The 18,511-nt window shown below is 36.1% G+C and overlaps 3 protein-coding genes across 5 annotated transcripts; 1 reads left to right on the top strand and 2 right to left on the bottom strand.

The window, feature by feature from the left end:
- Positions 1-2,869: 2,869 nt before the first annotated feature.
- On the bottom strand, positions 2,870-8,850 carry lin37 (lin-37 DREAM MuvB core complex component). Its single transcript, XM_043259610.1, has 11 exons — positions 8,833-8,850; positions 8,201-8,330; positions 7,078-7,131; positions 6,933-6,999; positions 5,961-6,011; positions 5,816-5,848; positions 5,172-5,257; positions 4,919-5,076; positions 3,571-3,702; positions 3,251-3,324; positions 2,870-3,147 (listed from the first exon to the last, which is right to left on the bottom strand). Exons 3-11 carry the CDS (start codon positions 7,109-7,111, stop codon positions 3,069-3,071), a joined length of 714 nt encoding a protein of 237 aa, XP_043115545.1. The 5' UTR covers positions 7,112-7,131; positions 8,201-8,330; positions 8,833-8,850; the 3' UTR covers positions 2,870-3,068.
- On the top strand, positions 8,395-16,626 carry proser3 (proline and serine rich 3). Of its 3 annotated transcripts, none has more exons than XM_043259608.1 (14): positions 8,395-8,446; positions 8,692-8,780; positions 8,873-8,963; positions 9,060-9,352; positions 10,280-10,401; positions 10,518-10,621; positions 11,572-11,657; positions 12,290-12,423; positions 12,709-12,884; positions 13,818-14,296; positions 14,388-14,577; positions 15,015-15,189; positions 16,026-16,107; positions 16,193-16,626. In XM_043259608.1, exons 2-14 carry the CDS (start codon positions 8,770-8,772, stop codon positions 16,221-16,223), a joined length of 1,974 nt encoding a protein of 657 aa, XP_043115543.1. In that variant the 5' UTR covers positions 8,395-8,446; positions 8,692-8,769; the 3' UTR covers positions 16,224-16,626. The 3 variants fall into 3 exon arrangements, with proteins under 3 accessions (XP_043115543.1, XP_043115542.1, XP_043115541.1); XM_043259607.1 differs by having other exon boundaries at positions 8,852-8,963; XM_043259606.1 differs by having other exon boundaries at positions 8,426-8,566; positions 8,852-8,963.
- On the bottom strand, positions 16,321-18,176 carry hspb6 (heat shock protein, alpha-crystallin-related, b6). The gene is given in 5 exon segments (XM_043259609.1): positions 16,321-16,934; positions 17,087-17,109; positions 17,112-17,126; positions 17,129-17,207; positions 17,713-18,176. Coding segments are annotated over 5 exon segments (444 nt in total). The 5' UTR covers positions 17,872-18,176; the 3' UTR covers positions 16,321-16,766.
- Positions 18,177-18,511: the final 335 nt, after the last annotated feature.

Raw genomic sequence — 18,511 nt, 5'->3', positions numbered from 1 at the left:
ACAACCATGCACCATAAGAGGTGCTCCACCCGACCCCCTCCTCCCGTTGCACCGAGGTGTAACTGCTGCTGTCTCTGGCGCCAGACACCGGGGACTTGACAAGCGTTACGCTCTGATCTGATGCCATGAGAGTTGCAATTCTGCTTTTTATTTATTTTAACCGAATCTTGACGCACCAGTAGACACACTTTTCAACAAATAGCACGTAGAGGTTTGATTCTTGGCTGTTTGTGTCCTGATTTGATCTAAGCTTGGTTAATTTTTCTATCTAAATGTGGACAAAATGCAGGTCATTGTGTTTGGGTCTTCAGGAACCCTCAATTATGGTTGGGGTGATATGGATTCCCGCAGAAAACTGTCTGCGAAAACATTTGGGTGTTACTTTCGATTGCTGAAGTTCGGTAACAGATAAATTCTCTATTTAAATCCAGTTTCTTACAAATTAAGATTATCAAAAGCAATTATTATCATTGTTATTATTATTATTTTAGGGTTTGAGAAAGATTTGTTTCATAATGGCTTGTTTATTACAATTCCCTTTATATGGGAATAAGTCAAGCAAATATAAAATTTGATCAAATCTCGTCTTTATTATGCTCTCTGCATTGGTTGCCGGTCCGTTACAGTCGAGTCGAGTTTAAAATTGCATTATTTATTTCTAAGGCTCAAAATGAAACGGCTCCTGAATGTTTTTATTGTGCTTTATAAATAAACGTTTGATTGATTGATGTTCAGTGATGTGATATGTTGAAATTAGATGATATGGTGCTATATGTATGATATTAGATGATATGAGCACATGATATGTTAAAAAATGTGAAAATAGATTGTTGGGTGCCGCTACTGAACGATCAGAATGTAGTAAAACAGCTAAGAAGTTAAATCATTTCACAAGTAAAATCAATCTTTTCAAAAAGTACGCGTCATTTGATAAGTAGCAAGTGCTCAAGTGATGAAGCATGATGGTGCAATCACATCAAGTTATTATACGACATTTTGCACTTATCAGTACATCAGCCAATAACGAGGTATGGAGGTGGCACAGAACCACAAACATCAGTAAGAATCGACCTGCAACATTTCTTGAAGAAAATCGTGAAGAATCGTGAAGAATGTTTTGGGTGTCGGCAAGAACATCTCAAGAACAGGTTATAAGTATAAAATGTTCAGCACAATGGCCTGATGGGCACAGCGCATTAGCATATCATTTCAAAAATAATTTTTGAAAAAATGTTCAGCACCATGCCCTGATGGTACTCAAAAACATCAATACCTATTTTACCTATTGACTTCTTGTCCGCCATTTTGATTCATGTTGAAAACCTACTTTTTCTAACTCCTCCTAGAACGTTACTCTGATTTTCACCAAATTCGACTCAGATCATCTTCAGACCAACCTGGCAGAACGTTATGGATTTTGTATAAATACACGGAATGGTTTTCATTTAACGCATCAACAAATTTGCTGGAAACATGCCAAACTGCATCTGAGGGCTGTACCTATGCATAAGTTTGACATATTTGCACCAAACTTTGTATTTTCCATTGTCACCTCACACTGGCCAGGCCACATCAATTTGGTAACAGCACCACCTATTGGTCAAGACTATTACGCTATTCATTAACCTTTAGCTATGAAATTTCCAAAAATGCTAATAATTTTAATTGCATTAGCCTATTTTAATGAAACTCAAATTGGTCTCAAAATATTCAATGGGTTATTCTGACAATATACATACCAATTTTCTAGTAGGAAATCTGAACTTCCTGTTCGCCATTTTATTGGTGTTAAAAACCTACTTTTCCAAACTCCTTCTCAACTGTTAGTACAATTAACACCAAAACCGTGACAGACCATCTTCAGACCGTGCTGACACAAAGGTTGTTAACTTTGTATTGATTGACAACATTTTTGTATATTGCTGCTACACATTATAGGCAAGGGTGCCAAAATGAGTCTGAGGCTATATCTCTGCAAAGCTTTGACACAACGACACAAACTTTGTGGGTTTTCAGCCATTTCTATTACAATTATCCTAAAATGTCTTCAATTACTCATTGTTGCATTTATTGCTTCGTGCCATGCTTAGCTCCTCATTTTGTCACTGGAAGCGTCTGGTCCCGTAATTGCTGCTTGCAGCTATATTTATATTGGTGGCTGGTTATAAAATAAAGGCAGCAGTCAACATCATTTCTCCAATCCTACAAATCCATCCCTTATTTGGAAGACACCACATCAGTGACCCAGTTTGCAGGGTTTTCACTTGGTGTTGAGGCTAAACATTTGCAAGCATATTTTTTGGTAGTTATCAGTCTGGACTGATGTGTGTGCACATGGGTGATTGTGTGGGTTAAAAATAAAAAGAACGAAAGCCAGGATCTTCTGTATGCTAGCGTGGATTTCATACCTTGGTGGCACTCTTCCTTTTTGACTTAACCAAATTTGAGCATTCTGAAATTTTGAAGTTTGAATTCATAGTGAGCTACCTCATCCCCTTCATAGTCATTGTATCTTCATATATAGATATTGCACTACAAGTCAAACAGCTTAAAAGGTCACTGCTGCAATCCTGAACTTTTTTTGTATGCTGACTCCCATTGCATGCTTGTCACATGGCAATTGCAAATGAGAATTTGGATTTTTATCTAGTACAGCGATTGCTGAATGTCAGATTTTTATAAACAGCTGTCTTAACCCTCTATATGTTCATGTGTGAGGAATAATGGGGTCTGGACAAAGGGCACCAGCTTCTGCAGAAGAGAAGATGGCCATATGCAAAAACACATTACACACGCAAATAGGTAGATGCTAAACAAATACTGAGTGTTGAAAGTTGAAAAAAGGGCACCTCAAAATTACACCTCAAACTCATTTTTAGTACTGTAATGTTTATTTGAAGTTCTTGTATTTAAAGGGAAAAATAAAGACAATACAAAATCATTTATTTCAACTCTCAATTTAAAAGTTTTGGTTTAACCACTTGAGTCTCCTTGAAGGCTCCATTCCTGGACATCTTTGTTTCACTGCCTTCGCATATTTTCTCCGATGCACTTGTGATGTATGAGAACTAACGTTCATACATTTCCTTAAGGATTTTTATGCTCTCGCTGTATCTCAGCTGGTTCTTACTGGAAGCCTCCTTCCACCTATAACACATGTAAAAAACGCTAAACAACATATACTCATTTCATCTGTAAACATCCCTCTGCCTCTGTTAATGTAGTAGAAATGATAGAATGATGAGTATACTTCTGTCTGATTTTCTTCCAGCGTTTGATGTGATTGAAGATAAGAGGTGAGGTGCCTGCTGCAGCATCTACAGACTGAAAAATAAAAAAACATCCACATGAAGAACACCATTTAGCAACATTAGTATTGCAAACTCAATTTCAAGGATGGCGACCAATTCAGTTTGCAAACAGCTTCTTATCCATTCTTATCAACATCTAGTAAAGAGTTAAGCAGAGGTCTTTAATAGAAACTTTATCTTCTGTCATTTAGCGGTTTGCTTAAAACGCAGATCTCTAAGGAAAGATTCATGCTTCCTGTAGACTGTGTGTCAAGCTCACCTGGCTCTCTGTAGCTTTCTCTACAGGTGGAATTCTGAGATTGATGGGGTCACCAGCTGAACCTACTGGACAGGAAACAGGTGGAGGAAGCCTGTACACGTTCTGTGCTTTGCCATTCAACATGTCAGTCATCTGAAAGAATAAGAATCACAGAGTGGTTTCCCCAATTTAATGATAGTTTTGGCATTAATTACTCATTATAGAATTGTTTTTTAACAAGTGAAGCCAAGGACACTTCCCAGTGGTGAAAGGAGCAAATTCAAAAAAAACATGAATTCAGGGAATGGGAATACAAAAAAAAAAGTTACTGGATAGTTATATAATTTTATACTACATGCTTTTGATTCAAGGTCAAACTATGACTAGATAAAAATGCCTTAAATGAGCGTTTAAACAAAGTTGTTATGGTTTTACTTTACTTTTGTTCTTTTAGTTAACTTTAATAACCATGGTCTATAATGCAACAAGCACTGGAATAAACATTAATATTAACAAATATGTGAGGGTGCTTGACATGCCTACATTTACATCAGGGTCCCACATTTGACTTTATAATTAATTCGATCCAATAAGAATTAATTTAGACTTATTTATAGATTATATATCTATGTTTTTAAATGACTAATCCAGGTTTGGGAATAAAACATTTCTGGCATTTCTAAGACTGTGGGAACTCTGTTGTGTTACAAGAAAAGGCAGAATTATATAAACAGCTGTTAACCCATCAACAAAAACAGTCATATTTCCACAATATTGTTTAGACAACTGTAAACATTTTAAACAAACAATTTTGGTGCATATAATGCATGTGCATTAATAAAACAGAACCGTGGCCCTACTTAAAGTACCCTTTAAGTGGCCCTACTTATGCTTCCAGTAATGTACTTTAAGTAGCAAATGGCAATATAAGAGACACTTGCATTTAAAGGAATAGTTCGCCCAAAAATGTTAAATCTGTCATCATTTACCCTCTTTTTTAAAAATTTTGTTAACTGGGCTGTTTTTGGTCACCATCAACTCTTATAGTATTTTCTTTTATACTATGGAATTCAACTGTGGCCCAAAACAGCCTGGTTATAAACTTTTTTTAATAAATAAAATATCTTCCTTTGTGTTCGGCAGAACGAAGAAATGCATACGGATTTGGAACTACTCAAGGGTGAGTAAATGGTGACAAAATTCTCATTTTTGTGGAAATTATTGCTTTAACCTGGAGAAAAAAACATCAACATTAGATTTCCAAGTACAGTTATATAGACTGCAAAACAACTGTGTGATTCTAGAGTCATTCAATGGTTCGATGGGGATGAGTATTTAACATAATGGCAAAGCGAATGCTGAGTTTGACCTCATCCTCCCCAGAGCTGTGAGGGGGGCTGGGTGCTGTTCTCTCTCTCATAGACGGGTTGTTTTTCATCCATGCCCGACAAATGGGATAGAGCGGCGTGGTGGTGCTGAACTGAGCCAAGTCCACACTGCGGTCAAATAACTTGATAATATAAGCATCTGATGGAAAAGACAAGACATGGAGCATGTAAGAAAACAGGAAATGCTTCTTACGAGATCAAGATTTAACTTATCTTATAGAATGTTGTTCTTACTTTGTTTGTGCTGGTTGGTTTCTGCCAGACCATCATCCATCTCTTTACGCTTCTTCCTTCTGTGTTGAGGGAATCGCGAAGATGGTCTGCGAAAAGCAAAAAGGATCTTTTTAAAGCAAACTCCACCAAACCAGTCAGGAATGAATATTGACTTTTCTGGTAATATTACTGTTATAAATAATTACAAAGCACTCTTTGAATCTTGCAGGCCGGGTAGTAAGGCTGGTTGATATATTTAATATTTATGAGATATTTTTCAGATTAGGAGACATTTTGCATTACATCCCTTGCTCACCAAAGGATGCTCTGCAGTAAATGGGTGCCATCAGAACACATCATAATAATTCACACGACTCCAGTCCATTAGCTAATGTTATGTGAAGTGAAAAGCTGTGTATTTATAATAAACAAATCCATCATTAATATTTAACTATAAAGTGTCACTTCTGGACAAAATATGAGTCAATAGTCCATTATAGAGGATCCACTGGTGAGAAAGTGGCAAATTTATCAGAAATTTCTCAAAATTTGTTCGGATGAAGAGACAAACACGTATTGGGTGGCCTGGGGACGAGTCATTTTTCAGCAACTGTTTATTTGTGGGTAAACTAGTCCTTTCAAATAAAGGTCAGAAAAGACTCAGCTTGCCTTTTCCTGCAGAAGAAGGCGACAAATCCCTGTACAAGAGAAAGAAAGAAATTATATTGCATTACATATGACTCAAATGAATCTTAACAATTGTATATCTTAAACACTTTTCTGCTAAACGAAAACAATGTATGTGCATACTTGTTTAAAGAGTCTGTCACCATTTTCCCAGAATCCTCTTCATTCTGCTCTCTGCAGGAAAAGGAAGAAAGAGCATTAAAAAAGTAATACAAATGCCAATTTTGTCCAGAGAGCTGCTATCTAGTTATGTATTGCCAGTATTCCCTTTCCTGAAATGTTACAATTCTGGATATTTGGAAAGGTTTAAACAAATTAAATCATTACTGTTGATGATTACTGATTTGATTTTCTTTATAATTATAGCAGAAAACAACCTCAGACCAACGAGAAAGCTGTGGATCAATATTGCATATTTCTCTGAGCTCAGTGGAAACTAAATCTCTGGAGTGCCATAAATGGTATTTATGTTCAGATTTTTCCTAGAACTCCCTAATGTCCTAAATATTTGGTTCTCCACGTCTGAGGAAGATCCAAAAAAACACCAGACTAAAAATACTTTAGGCATGCAGGTGGTAGACAGTGGTTACAGGTTGAAAATACATTAATTTATTACAGTAGACATAATTTTTACATTTAACTGTAAAGTCAATTTGGATTTACTTCTATAGTATAGTTTCAAAGCGGAGTTACAAAAATTCATGGATGTTCATTTTTATAATATCTCCATTTCTTAAAGTTATTTAGCAGAGTACAGCTAAGCGATAATTAACATTTTGTGACAATAAAAATACAAGTGTACAGCTTGTATGCGAGTAAAGTCAGCTTTATGATAATACAGGTTACATTTCACAACAATATATCGATGTGAATCGCTGTATCACTAATGATTGTGTATCATACATTAACTTTGTTCTCACAGACTGTTTTACATCTCGCAGCACTTTCATTTGAAATTTTCACAGTATGAAATTACATTAAGACAATCTTCTAAAGTGGACCCATTACTAATAATCTTTAATTACACGAGGTCCATTTGTAGCCTTGCGGTTACAGTCTAAAGCTTTCACAGCTCAAGGCGATTAATGCACTAACCTCTCACTGTCACTCCTCTCAACCAGACCCTGCAATACCGCATCAAGGCGGTTTCGAGCCCCAGCGTCTGCAAAACAACATTTGTTTAATCACACAGACACTCCGCATGCAAAACCAGAAATGGAAAAAGAAGCTGTTTTCTCACCTGTTTTCTCAGTCTTGATTTTACAGTGAAGCATTGTACCTCCTGGTCTGTTTCCTGTAATTTTATTTCAGATGAGGATTAAGTGATGTGTTAATTACTATATAACTGGTACAAAAAACACACAAATGTTACACACAATTAAGTCAATTACATATTATATATGGGTTCGTGTGCACGCTTACATTTAGCGGACACTTTATTTAAAGTGATTTACAAATGAGGAAAATGAAAGCAATCAAAATCAAAGTAGCAATGATATGCAACTGCTATAACAAGTCGAGTCAAAGCAAGTTTTTTCCCCCATTTATACAATAAATGAAAAGAAAACAGACAAAATAGAAGAAGAATTGAGCAAGCTAGTGTCAGAGGCCTTATAACTGTATGATAAATGAAAATAAACAAATATATATAATACAAAAACAACAGAGGAGCTTTTTTTTTCTTTTTCTTTTTTAAGAATATAATTAGAGGGTTAAATATAGATGGAGATGAAGATGGAAGTATTGGGATTGAGTTAGGCAGTTCATTCCACCAGAAGGGAACATTTATTGCAAAAGTCTATATTATTTTGTTGGGATTGCACAATAATGTGCTGTTCACTTGCAAAACGCAAGCTTCTAGGGGGGTACTGAAGTAATTAATCTAGGTAAAGGGCTGCAGAGCCAGTCGTGGTTTTGTAGCGAAACAATGATGCATTGAATTTTACGCAAGCGTCTCTTTTGTAGCCAGTGGAAACTGACAAACAAAAGCTGCGTTCTTGATTAACACACACATAGACACACTGAAAATCCTGGAAAAGTTGGTACTCCTAGATGGTCGTTGTCATATTTTTGTGGAACCTCTTAAAATAATGCAAAAAGTCTGAAATTCAATCACAACGCAAAACAGAAAGGAGTGTAAAAAACGTAAATACAACGACATTATTATGGTGCTAATCAGCTACAATGACATAAACAGCTGACGTTAGCTAGCTAGGAAACCACTTAAATTTTTGAATAACGGTATTTAAACTCTTCGTCGGCTTCATAAATCCCTTATAAATACCGTAATACTTTAAATAACATCCTTTGGGAAAGTTAAAACACTTAATAAATATAAAACAACACGCTATTCGCCTTCCTACCCTTAGCTGAAAGATTGCCGACGATCGACTTCTGTCACAATCCGACATTCCTCTTCCGCGCGCAATGAGATTCCCGGCTCGTCATTGGCTGCAGCAAATGATAGCGCAGCGCTCTTATTGGTTCAATTTGCTGTCGATCACAAAATACGAAACTCTATTGGCTGGTTAACTGTCTTCGACAACAATGTAAACAACAATTCTCGGACTACATATCCCAGGATACAACACAAGCACACATTTCGAAAAGTAAGCCGAGATCGTTTTTTGAGGAACATCAAATTATACAACATATTAGTAATGAGCTTGTGGTTGTATTCGAATCTACTTTGTTTTTGATGATTTCAATAGCGTACAGTTTGTTAAATGGTGAGATAAAACCGTTTAATCCCATCGTAACGCAATCACTTGACGGTTAAGCTACATTCATGCAAGGCATAAACACTCATTCGGAACGTAATATAGTTTAATCAAACCGTTGTGTCTTTTTTTAGACATCCATGGATCCTACAGTATGACGAATCTCCACTTGCGTCCTTTGTTTTTAATAAGAGCAGGTTTTCTTGAACGCTATGAGATCAAGGTGGGTCGGATGTCAAATTCTCTCAAATTAAACTTGTTTACGTTTTGCTTACGTTTTGTCAATTTTCTTAGCGCCAAAGCTGTCTTCACTAGACAGAATCCATTTCCTCCGGATCCCCCTTTGTCCAGGAGCCACTACAGTCCATCTAGGTCCAGAAAAATCCCAAAGCAACAAAAAAGACTGGTGAGAGAACTGGCTTTGCATTCGTTTTATGTTATTTTATTATTTTTATATGGCAAAAACTCATGATGAATTTGTTTTTTGGATTGCACGTTGCAGGCCTTAAGTCCTGTTCGGTTTACTGAGCCCCCCAGTCCTTCAGAACCTCCTACTCAGACATCACCTTCGAGGACGTCGGATCAGGTCTTCCATGAAAGATCTCGTAGTGTCCTGCTCTATCCTCCTTCTACTGAATGCCAGCTGAGCTTCTCTGAGTCTTGGCCTTCCACTGACCTGAGTTGCTCTACAGACAACATTAACAATTCTGCCTGCTCTGAAATTCAGATTCAAGCCATGAGAAACATGGTTGCACCAACGATAATTGAGGAAAAGGAACCCACAGTTCTTGCAAAGTAAGGAAAATCGTTCTTCTCTAATGGGAATAAATAAACATTTGATTCAATAGATTCTCATTAACAATTGTATTATGTCCAAATACTGACTATATATAGATATTTAAATTATTGTTTAAACGTTTCAGGTTAGTCATTCAGTTGAATAAAAGTAATGATTAAAGATTAAAGTTACAACACGTTTTTATTTCAAGCAAGTGTTGACTTCGGAGAAAAAAAAAATTTATCAAAATTTTCCCAACAATATATTAAGCAGCACCACTGTTTGCAATATTGATTGAAAATATGAAATGTCTCCTGAGTACAAAACTGGCATATTATAATTATGTCTGAAGGATCTTGTGATATTAAAGACTGGAGTAATATTGCTATAAATCCAGCTGTACATTGCAGGAAAAAATGACATATTAATATTTCTAGGGATCCACCAGATGTTCAGCAACCAAAATTGTTCTAAAAAGCTTTTTTTGCTATTTTCAGCCAAGCAATTTTAGCATCCCTAGAAATTTTAATATGTAATTTTTCCCGAAAAGAAATAAATAAAAAAATTAATTCCACCGAACAATGACGTGATGTGATCAAATATAGAATAAGACGCTATGGAAGTGCTATAGAAAGACGCTACGATCATTAAAAATATTTGATTGTAAAAAGGTTTTTTTATATTTAAAAAGGTCTGTAAAAAGGTTTTTGCATCTGGAAGTGAACTTTGTCTAAAATAATTTCTAAAGTAATTTCTACGCAGTGAACCATTCATTTAACATATAAACAAACAATTTATATTTCAAAGAATAGCAGAAGTAATGTTGCCACATGTGCTGACACATTATGTTCAGATTAATTAAAATCTGGAGGATTTAATGCAACCCTTATGTTTTCTGTTGCTTGTTAATAATACGACATCCTTTTTCGATGAAATCCTTCAAGGTACATTGAACGCTTCCGTTTCGGAAAGCCACAGAGTCGGGAAGAAAGACGCCTTCAGGCAACTGATGCAGAAGATGACCAGCCGTTTTGGTGGACGTCCGGTTCAGAGAAATATATCAGAGGTGTGCTTTAAAGAATACGTCTGTTATTAATAATACATTTTCAATGGGTTGATAATGTAAATTATTTCAGTCCAGAAATTTGTACTTAGTCTTACCTATGCATATCCTGCTTATAGCACCACTTGACCTCATGACCAGCATCCAGAGCCCAATCTCAAAGCCACTCCATGATGAAACCACACTGTCTCCAGCTAGACAGGCGCTCGACCTTAGTATATTGGTGAGTTTTATATCAAATTAAACAACCGATTTGCCTAAAAGAGCTTAGAGCATTTTGACTATAATAACGTAGGCTATATATTGTATAAATGCTGTTATATCGCTGTAGTTATTTTGTTTCAGATGCAGGTGAAATTGTTCATGAAATAAGCGAAAGACGGTATATTTTCACATGTCGCCAGATGCTGTAATGTAGCATCGTGGGTGACTGTTGCCGTCTAGTGGTGGTTGCTGTTAAATCTTCCTCCATGAGGTCTTTATGTAGAGCAGGAGCGTATATATATACACGCTTCCTTTTAAAAACTTTGAGGTCAATAAGATTTTTAGCACTCAATCAACATATAATTATCTCTCAAGCGTCATATGACACTGAAGCAATAGCTACTGAAAAAGCTTTGCATAATAGAAATAAATTACATTTTAAAATATCTTACGTTTGTTATTTTAATCTGTTAGACAAGTATTGGTGTTTTTGACTGTATTGTCAAATAAAAACTTTATTTAACCTTATTTTATCATGGTACTATGCTTACGTGTTATTGGAAACGGCTCAAGAATGATGTAGAATTTTACCCAAAAATGTTTAATTACTCATTTAATCACCCTTATGTCATAATAAATTATACTGAGTAAGTAATGATGATTTTGGGGCGAACTATCTCTTTTGAAGGAAGGAGAACTCACTCAACTATCAGTTAGAAAATGGTGTCTGTTGAGCAGCAAATGTTATGAGCTTATAAATTTCCCACAGTTGTTATGCAACCTTTGGCACAGGTTTTGAATTCAGGATGTCACTCACGGTTCTCCTCTCAGGATGATTTAGTGTGCCTGGTGGAAAATAGCTCAGGCTGTCCTTCATAAAGCAATGCATTTATAGTGACCGTTATTGCTAGCGACAGTGTTACTGTCGTTTATAATCTCATGGATGTCCACCGCAAATTGTCTTTCTAGACGTTATCTGAATCGTCCCACTGCGCTCAAGAAGAACCAAAGATACTGCAGCTACAAGAGCGAGCCGGCCGATTACTGCAGAGGAGGTGAGACTTACCGTAAACGCACACTCGCTCAAGTCGGTGGAGCGGTGTGATTATGATTATAAACGATCACCAACATAGTCAGCCAGCTTCCTTTCTGAATGTTCAAGTGTGAAAGTCTATACGAGAGTTGCACAATCAAACACGATTACTTTTATCTTCAGTGGAAGTCACAGAAAAGGCATCTACAGTGTTTCTATTTCACATAAACTACGCTCTTTTCACAAAAAAATACTGAGCAGCGCGACCGTTTTCAACGCTGATAGTAATGAGAAATATTGAATGCGCAGCAGATCGGCGTAGAATGATTTCTGAAGGATCATGACACTGAAGACCAGAGTAACGTTGCTGAAAATTCAGCTTTAAGTTAAAGGAACAAGTGTCACTTCAAAATACAGTGAAACGGTTCTTTTAAATTGTAGTGGTATGTTTACGGTGTTAATGTTTACTGGGTTTTCAACAACTAAATATAGCCTTGTTAGGAGTTTTAAATCACTTTTATAATAGGTCAAATTCCTGATTATGAATTTTCTTTAACTTTCTGGTTTGCGATTTCATTATGACTGCATATTCCATCTAAGGATTTCATTAGGTTTTTGTGCAGTTTGTACATGTTTTTTTTCGTGTGTTTTCAGCGAGCACTCGCTCAGCAGTGTCTCCGTGCCTATAAGCTCTGAGGGTCTAGGCTGCTCCGATTTCTCCTCCCCCGTAAGCACGGATGAGCCGGCCCGAAGACCACTCGTGTCCACCTTAATGGGATCAAACAATAGTAAGTAACAGAAATGAATGTACACATTTAGCGTACATCATGCTCTAACCTGTCACGCACTCTTATTTATCTCTTCCTGAACATGTTTGTGTTTCCTGTTTCAAAAACATACCCTTATCATATTAAAAATCACTCACACCTCTAACCAAGAATGTAGTGAAAAGCAGAAATGGTTGAGTAAACACTCACAGAAAAAAAGAAACGGATATAAATGTAATTTTGGCGTTCTAGGTATTTATGTTAGTTTAATAAAAGAGCTTATTTTTTCGTTTGTTTCTGTCTAAGTGATTGCAGAGCCCAGTCTTCTTCCTTCCGTTGGTTCAGAGAGGTCAGGCGCCCGCCGTGAAGATGACATTCTGTTTCAGTGGCGACTAAGGAGGAAGATGGAACAGGCCAGACAATGGAATCAGGAGGCCCCTTCCCACAATTCTGTTCTCCATATACCTCTATCACCAAACCAGGTGAACCAACACCAAAGTGCATTTTCATTCATTTGTGCCCAAAAGTTAGACGTTTCAAAATAAAATTTTACTGTATGTATTTTATCAAAAATTCTGTGAAACCAACAATATTATTTAATCCTATGATAATTTTAAATAACTATTTACTATTTTAATATATATTAAAATAGAATTTATTCCTGTGATGATCATTACTCCGGTCTTCAGTGTCACAAGATCCTTCAGAAATCATTCTGATATGCTGATTTGTTGCTCAAGAAGCATTTCTTCTTATTATTATCAGTATCAAAAATCAGTTGTCATGTTAAATATCTTGCGGAAACTGTCTGATTTTTGAGGATGAATAATTAGAAGTTTAGAAAAGAAAAGAACAGTATTTTCTTTAAATATAAATCTTTAGTAACATTATCTATGCCCTTTCTGTCTCTCTTTTGATCAGTTTTATCCTTGCTAAATGAAATTGTTAATTTCTATAATAAAACTTTTCTGGCCTCAAAAATTCAAGAAATTTTATAGGTGACATTTTTAAATTATTAATATCTTTAAACAAAATATTGTGCATGATATATGTGATTCATTATATATATATATATATATATATATATATATATATATATATATATATATATATATATATATATATATATAATTTTTTTTTTTTTTTTTTAATTCTAACCATTACATTTTGAATGCTCTGGCATGACATCAGCAATAAAAGAAGAACATAGTTATAAATGTTAATTATTTATATCGCTGTCATAAATGCGTGCTTATAAAGTTAGTTGTGTTTTTGTATTTTACATTTTACATTTTTTCTCCTGAACTGGATGCAATCAGAACTTGTGACCCACCAGTTTCAGATGTTCACATTTAATTCATGAAAAGAAAATGTATGTAACACTTCTCATCAACGCATTCTTCTTTATTGTTTAGTTTCAGAAGACACACTGTAACACTTTAAACAGCACGCCTCATCAGAGAGCAAACCTCTCATTCACACCAGTCACCCTCGCCAGCCTCGATCCTCCAGTCCCTGAGTCTGCTCTCCCTATTTCAAGCCCCAGCATCTCCAGACTCCAGCCTGATGAGCGCCCGGACTCCGACATCCAACTTAAACCCCTTTCCCAGCAGAGACTGTCCTCCAGAAAAGCTGTCGCTAAGAGTCTGGAAGCCCCTTCCACCCAACCACAACCTCACAAGCCAATCAGAACGCAAGTCAGCGTCCCAGAGACCTCGGAAGATCACCACAGAATGCAGATATCCTCTTCTCCATCTCCACAGACTTCTGACAGCGCCGAGGAGCAGTGGGTGGCCCCTCACCATAAGAGTGACAAAGCAGTCAAGGAGAAAACTGAAAATGAGAGACGTGAGAAGGCGATTGCACCTTCAAGCCGAAAGAAAAAATCTGAAAGGTCATTTAGGTTTTGCATAATTGTCCAAATCAGACTGTATGTAATGTTCGATATTAAACGTTTGCACTCTCTTTTTTTCATGTCCGTGTAGACGTGGTGTGGAGCGAGGCAGCAGTGCAGTGAGGGTCAGGCGTGCTAGGGGTCACGAAGGGGGCATTCGTAAACCGGAGGAGCCGACTGGAAATAGCAGGTGGCAGGAAGAGGGTCAAAGTTCAACACGAAGAGGACAATCTGGAAATCGAGCACCACCGCCTTCACCTATACATAATGCTCTGGGACAGGTTTGTGAGTTCGTTATATGATACACTATAAGTGTCCGAAGCTGAAGTTATTCATTTAATTATATTATGAATCATTTAACACAGCACTATATTATTATATTATATTATGTTTAGTTTTTTTTAAGAAATTAATGCTTTTAATTATTTAAAGGTGGCATAAAAGGCTTCTACATTCTAATTTAGAAAAAAAAATATAGCATGGTTTTCACAAAATATTAAGCAACGCAACTGTTTTAACACTGATATTAATAAGACAAACGTCTGAATCAGCAGCATTTTAGAATATATTCAAATAAAAACAAGAATTTTAAAATGCAATATTTTACGATATTGCTAATTTTACTGTATTTATTAAGTAAACACAGCCTTAAGACTTGTTTCTTTTTTACTTGTGAATCAAAACAGAAGAACGTTAACACTGTCCTTGACATTGGCAGGTTGTCTCTGAGGTGCTTTTTGCTGGGACAGATTCTCCAAGCCGGTGCAAGACTCCAAGTTCTTCAGATTCCTCCGTGTATACACCACCTCCACCCCCACAGTCCCCCGTTGCCTCGTGTTCCGGTGTACAGCAACCCTTGGAGGTCATAGGTCAGCTCATGCAGGACGCAGAAGGTAGGAAGACCTCAGGAATTCCCGTTAAACTGTCTGTAAAACTGTATGATGGCGTGTTTAACAGGTCACACAAGGGTCCAGTGTTTCAGCCTGAACCTGTTATAAATAGCAGGATTGACTCTTCAGAGTGTGCTTAGAACAACAGAATACATGTTTACCATTAGATGGAACAAATTGTATATAGTGTACATTGTATGTATATATCGGAAAATTAGTGCTGTCTAATGATTAAATATATTCATGCATGTGTGTATTTATATATACATAAACATAAACCGTACACATGTTATGTAAAACTTATTTTGGATGCAATTAAGCATTTGACAAAAATATTTTTTTCAAATTGTTTTGTTCTATAATATTATATATATTTATATATATATATATATATATATATATATATATATATATATATATATATATATATAATATTTTTATTTTTTAAGTCTGGATTTGGTTTGGCTTTTATTTGGTCAAAATACAGTAAAAACAGTATTATTGTGAAATATTATTTATAATTTTTGTGAAAAATTACAATTTGAATAACTTCTATTCAAATAAAATGTTAAATAGAATTTGTTTCTGTGATAATCAAAGCTGAATTCAGAACGTCTGATATTTTGATGAATAGAATGTACAAAGGAACATTTATTTGTAATAAAAATGTAACGATGTCAAAATCTCTTTATTGCATTTAAAATATATTATTTGTTTAATGCATCATTCTATGCAAAAAAAAGTAAAGAAACAACACCAAATTATTTGATAGTGTGTAATAAATAATATAAATGATTTATTCTTCCCCTCTTATCCTGATATCACAATCTTACATACAGACTCAGATGGGGAGGAGTTTGAAGACGATCCTTTGTTGCAGGTCCTCAGACAGCAGAGGAAATGGGTGAAGGAACAACTTTGGTGAGAATACCTACAGCTTATCTGTAGAATTATTCTATGCAAGTTAGACTTTTTACCTGATCGGTTTTCCATTTTTATTTTCCAGTGAGGTTGATAAGATGCTCCAGCAGCTTTGATGCACCTGTTTACCGTTGCACTATGTTTCTCCTTATCATGTTTATTTTTGCTACTATTTATTTTTTGAGTTTTCTAAATAAAGATCTTTGCAAATAATCAAGGGTGGTACATTACATTTATTGACATTCAAACTGTACATCACACAAATGTTAAGATTAACACTGAAATTATCGCTTTTTTTAAAATATGTACAATCTCAACATAGCCTATCAAAACGAACTGAACTTCTCGTACTAAATTCAGGACCGTGGGTTCGTGTTTGGATGTTAACTTCAGGACAAATTTGTCGCTCTTACTGGCTGTGTGCTAAACTGACAGCAAGTGTGAAGAAAATGGGATACGGTTTCCTTGTTGGCTTGAAATCAAGTATGTTTGGAATTGAGCAGCCCACCGCCACAAGGGGGAGTGAGTCTGTTTTGGTCTTTACCGTTGCTTTAGGTGAGAAACCCAGAGGATGGGAGCTTTAAGCGCCTTGCATTAACACGTTAAGAACTAAAACAGTGAAGAACAGCCAAAAAAAAAAGTGTGTGTGTGTGAGCACATCATGGTCCGCTGTGATTTAACATTGTGGAATTGTCTCCTTGTGTCAGAGGCGCTGAGATCACCAGCATGCCTTCTGGTGACATGGCTGATTCCAGGGCCGTGATGTCCACTCCGTTCGGGATCCTGTATCTCCGGTTAAACTGACGTGTCACCAGTCCTGAGCCGTCCTGGGATCGAACGAACACGTATATCATGCTCTTAAGCGTCAGGTCTCAGATGACGAGTACGAAGTGTTTTTATAGCAGGTTTAACATCTGATAATCCTAACGCGTTTTAATACGGGAGCTAGTGTTACAGGAAAAAGAAAGAGAAATCTTACCTTTTTTTGTTCGTGTTTTCCTCGACCACAACATAATCTCGGTAACTTTTACCAGCAGTTCCTCGGGACTGAAGTGTTTTACATCAACCTGCACAGTGAATCCCTTCTGATCACAGGTCACCTGTAGAGAAAGTGAGGTTCATTTATTTGCTAGTACAAATTAAAAAAATTCTCAACTCTAATACAAAGAAAATTTTATATATATATTATCATTTAAAAAAACTAAAATAATGATTTTTATTTTTTGCTTTTTATTAATTTATTTCAATTTTGATTTATTATTACTTTAAAGTGGAGTTATAGGAAGAGCAACATATTCATATTTGATTGAATAAGAGCTATCATTTGAAAAAAAACTAAAATAATGATTTTTATTTTTTGCTTTTTATTATTATTACTTAAGTGGAGTTCAGGAAGAGCAACATATTCATTTTTGATAGTGAAGAAGTAGGCTGCTTTTTGTGAATTTGTCATTTTGGAAAAAAATCACTTTTAAATATGAGAACTAAGACAGACTTTCGTAAACAAATTCATAAAATAATCACAATGTGTTTCTATTTATAATTAATAAATACCCCTATAAGTCACCACGGATATTTTTTTTATAATAACAAGTATTACTCCACCTGTGCTGCTCCGGTGTGCTCAGAAACCGGGATTAGAAGTTCGGTTGGGGTCCATGAATAAGGTCCGATTTTCCCGTTCCACCTGGGGAATAACGGTGGGAGAACCCTTTCCCATGGGATACCGCTCACCGGAAGAGAAGGAGGCAAGTCGAAGTCCATTCTTCTGCGATGAATGTAAAAAAAAAAATAACCACCGAATAAATAAAACTGCTTCAGAAAACACAGAGCGTATGACTGGTTGGTTATTATGTTAGGGGTTATCCTGTTACGCAACAGAAAGAAGGAAAATTGTTGCTGTCCAGGTTAGTCGGAGGTTTAAATAGCTTGAGGAAAACACCGCCCCATTACATGAGCTCTTCCTCTAAACAAATGCCAGAAATAAGTGGACCGATGGCGCTGTCAGAGATCTGAGATAGTTAATCGAGGAGCACGATGCCAAAAGTGTTATTAAAGCTGCATTTGTTGTTATGGAATGCAGCGACAGGAGAGGATTTAACCCCTCCTTTTATTCCCGTGATAAAAGCATCCCCTTATGTAATAATTCAATGGTCCCCGTTTCAAACGGCCCCAATCCCTGTCACCACCTTGGCTGTTTTATATTAAGCAAAGAGTGACCCTCTTTGAAGCCGAATGTGCTAACTATTCAATGTCAAAGGGTCGTTATGTGTAATTCGGTGAGATGTCCGGCTATAAATAAATTCAAAGTGCAAACCGCTCTGGTCATATTTATCCACATGACACAGCACGTGCGGACATTTAAAGTCAATTACCTATTTTATTTCCAGATTAGGTTGCAGTA

Source organism: Puntigrus tetrazona, chromosome 15 (assembly GCF_018831695.1).
Source record: "Puntigrus tetrazona isolate hp1 chromosome 15, ASM1883169v1, whole genome shotgun sequence".
NCBI lineage: Eukaryota > Metazoa > Chordata > Actinopteri > Cypriniformes > Cyprinidae > Puntigrus > Puntigrus tetrazona.
The sequence above is the reverse complement of the archived record's forward strand: the minus strand, read 5'-3'. Positions and strand labels throughout refer to the sequence as shown.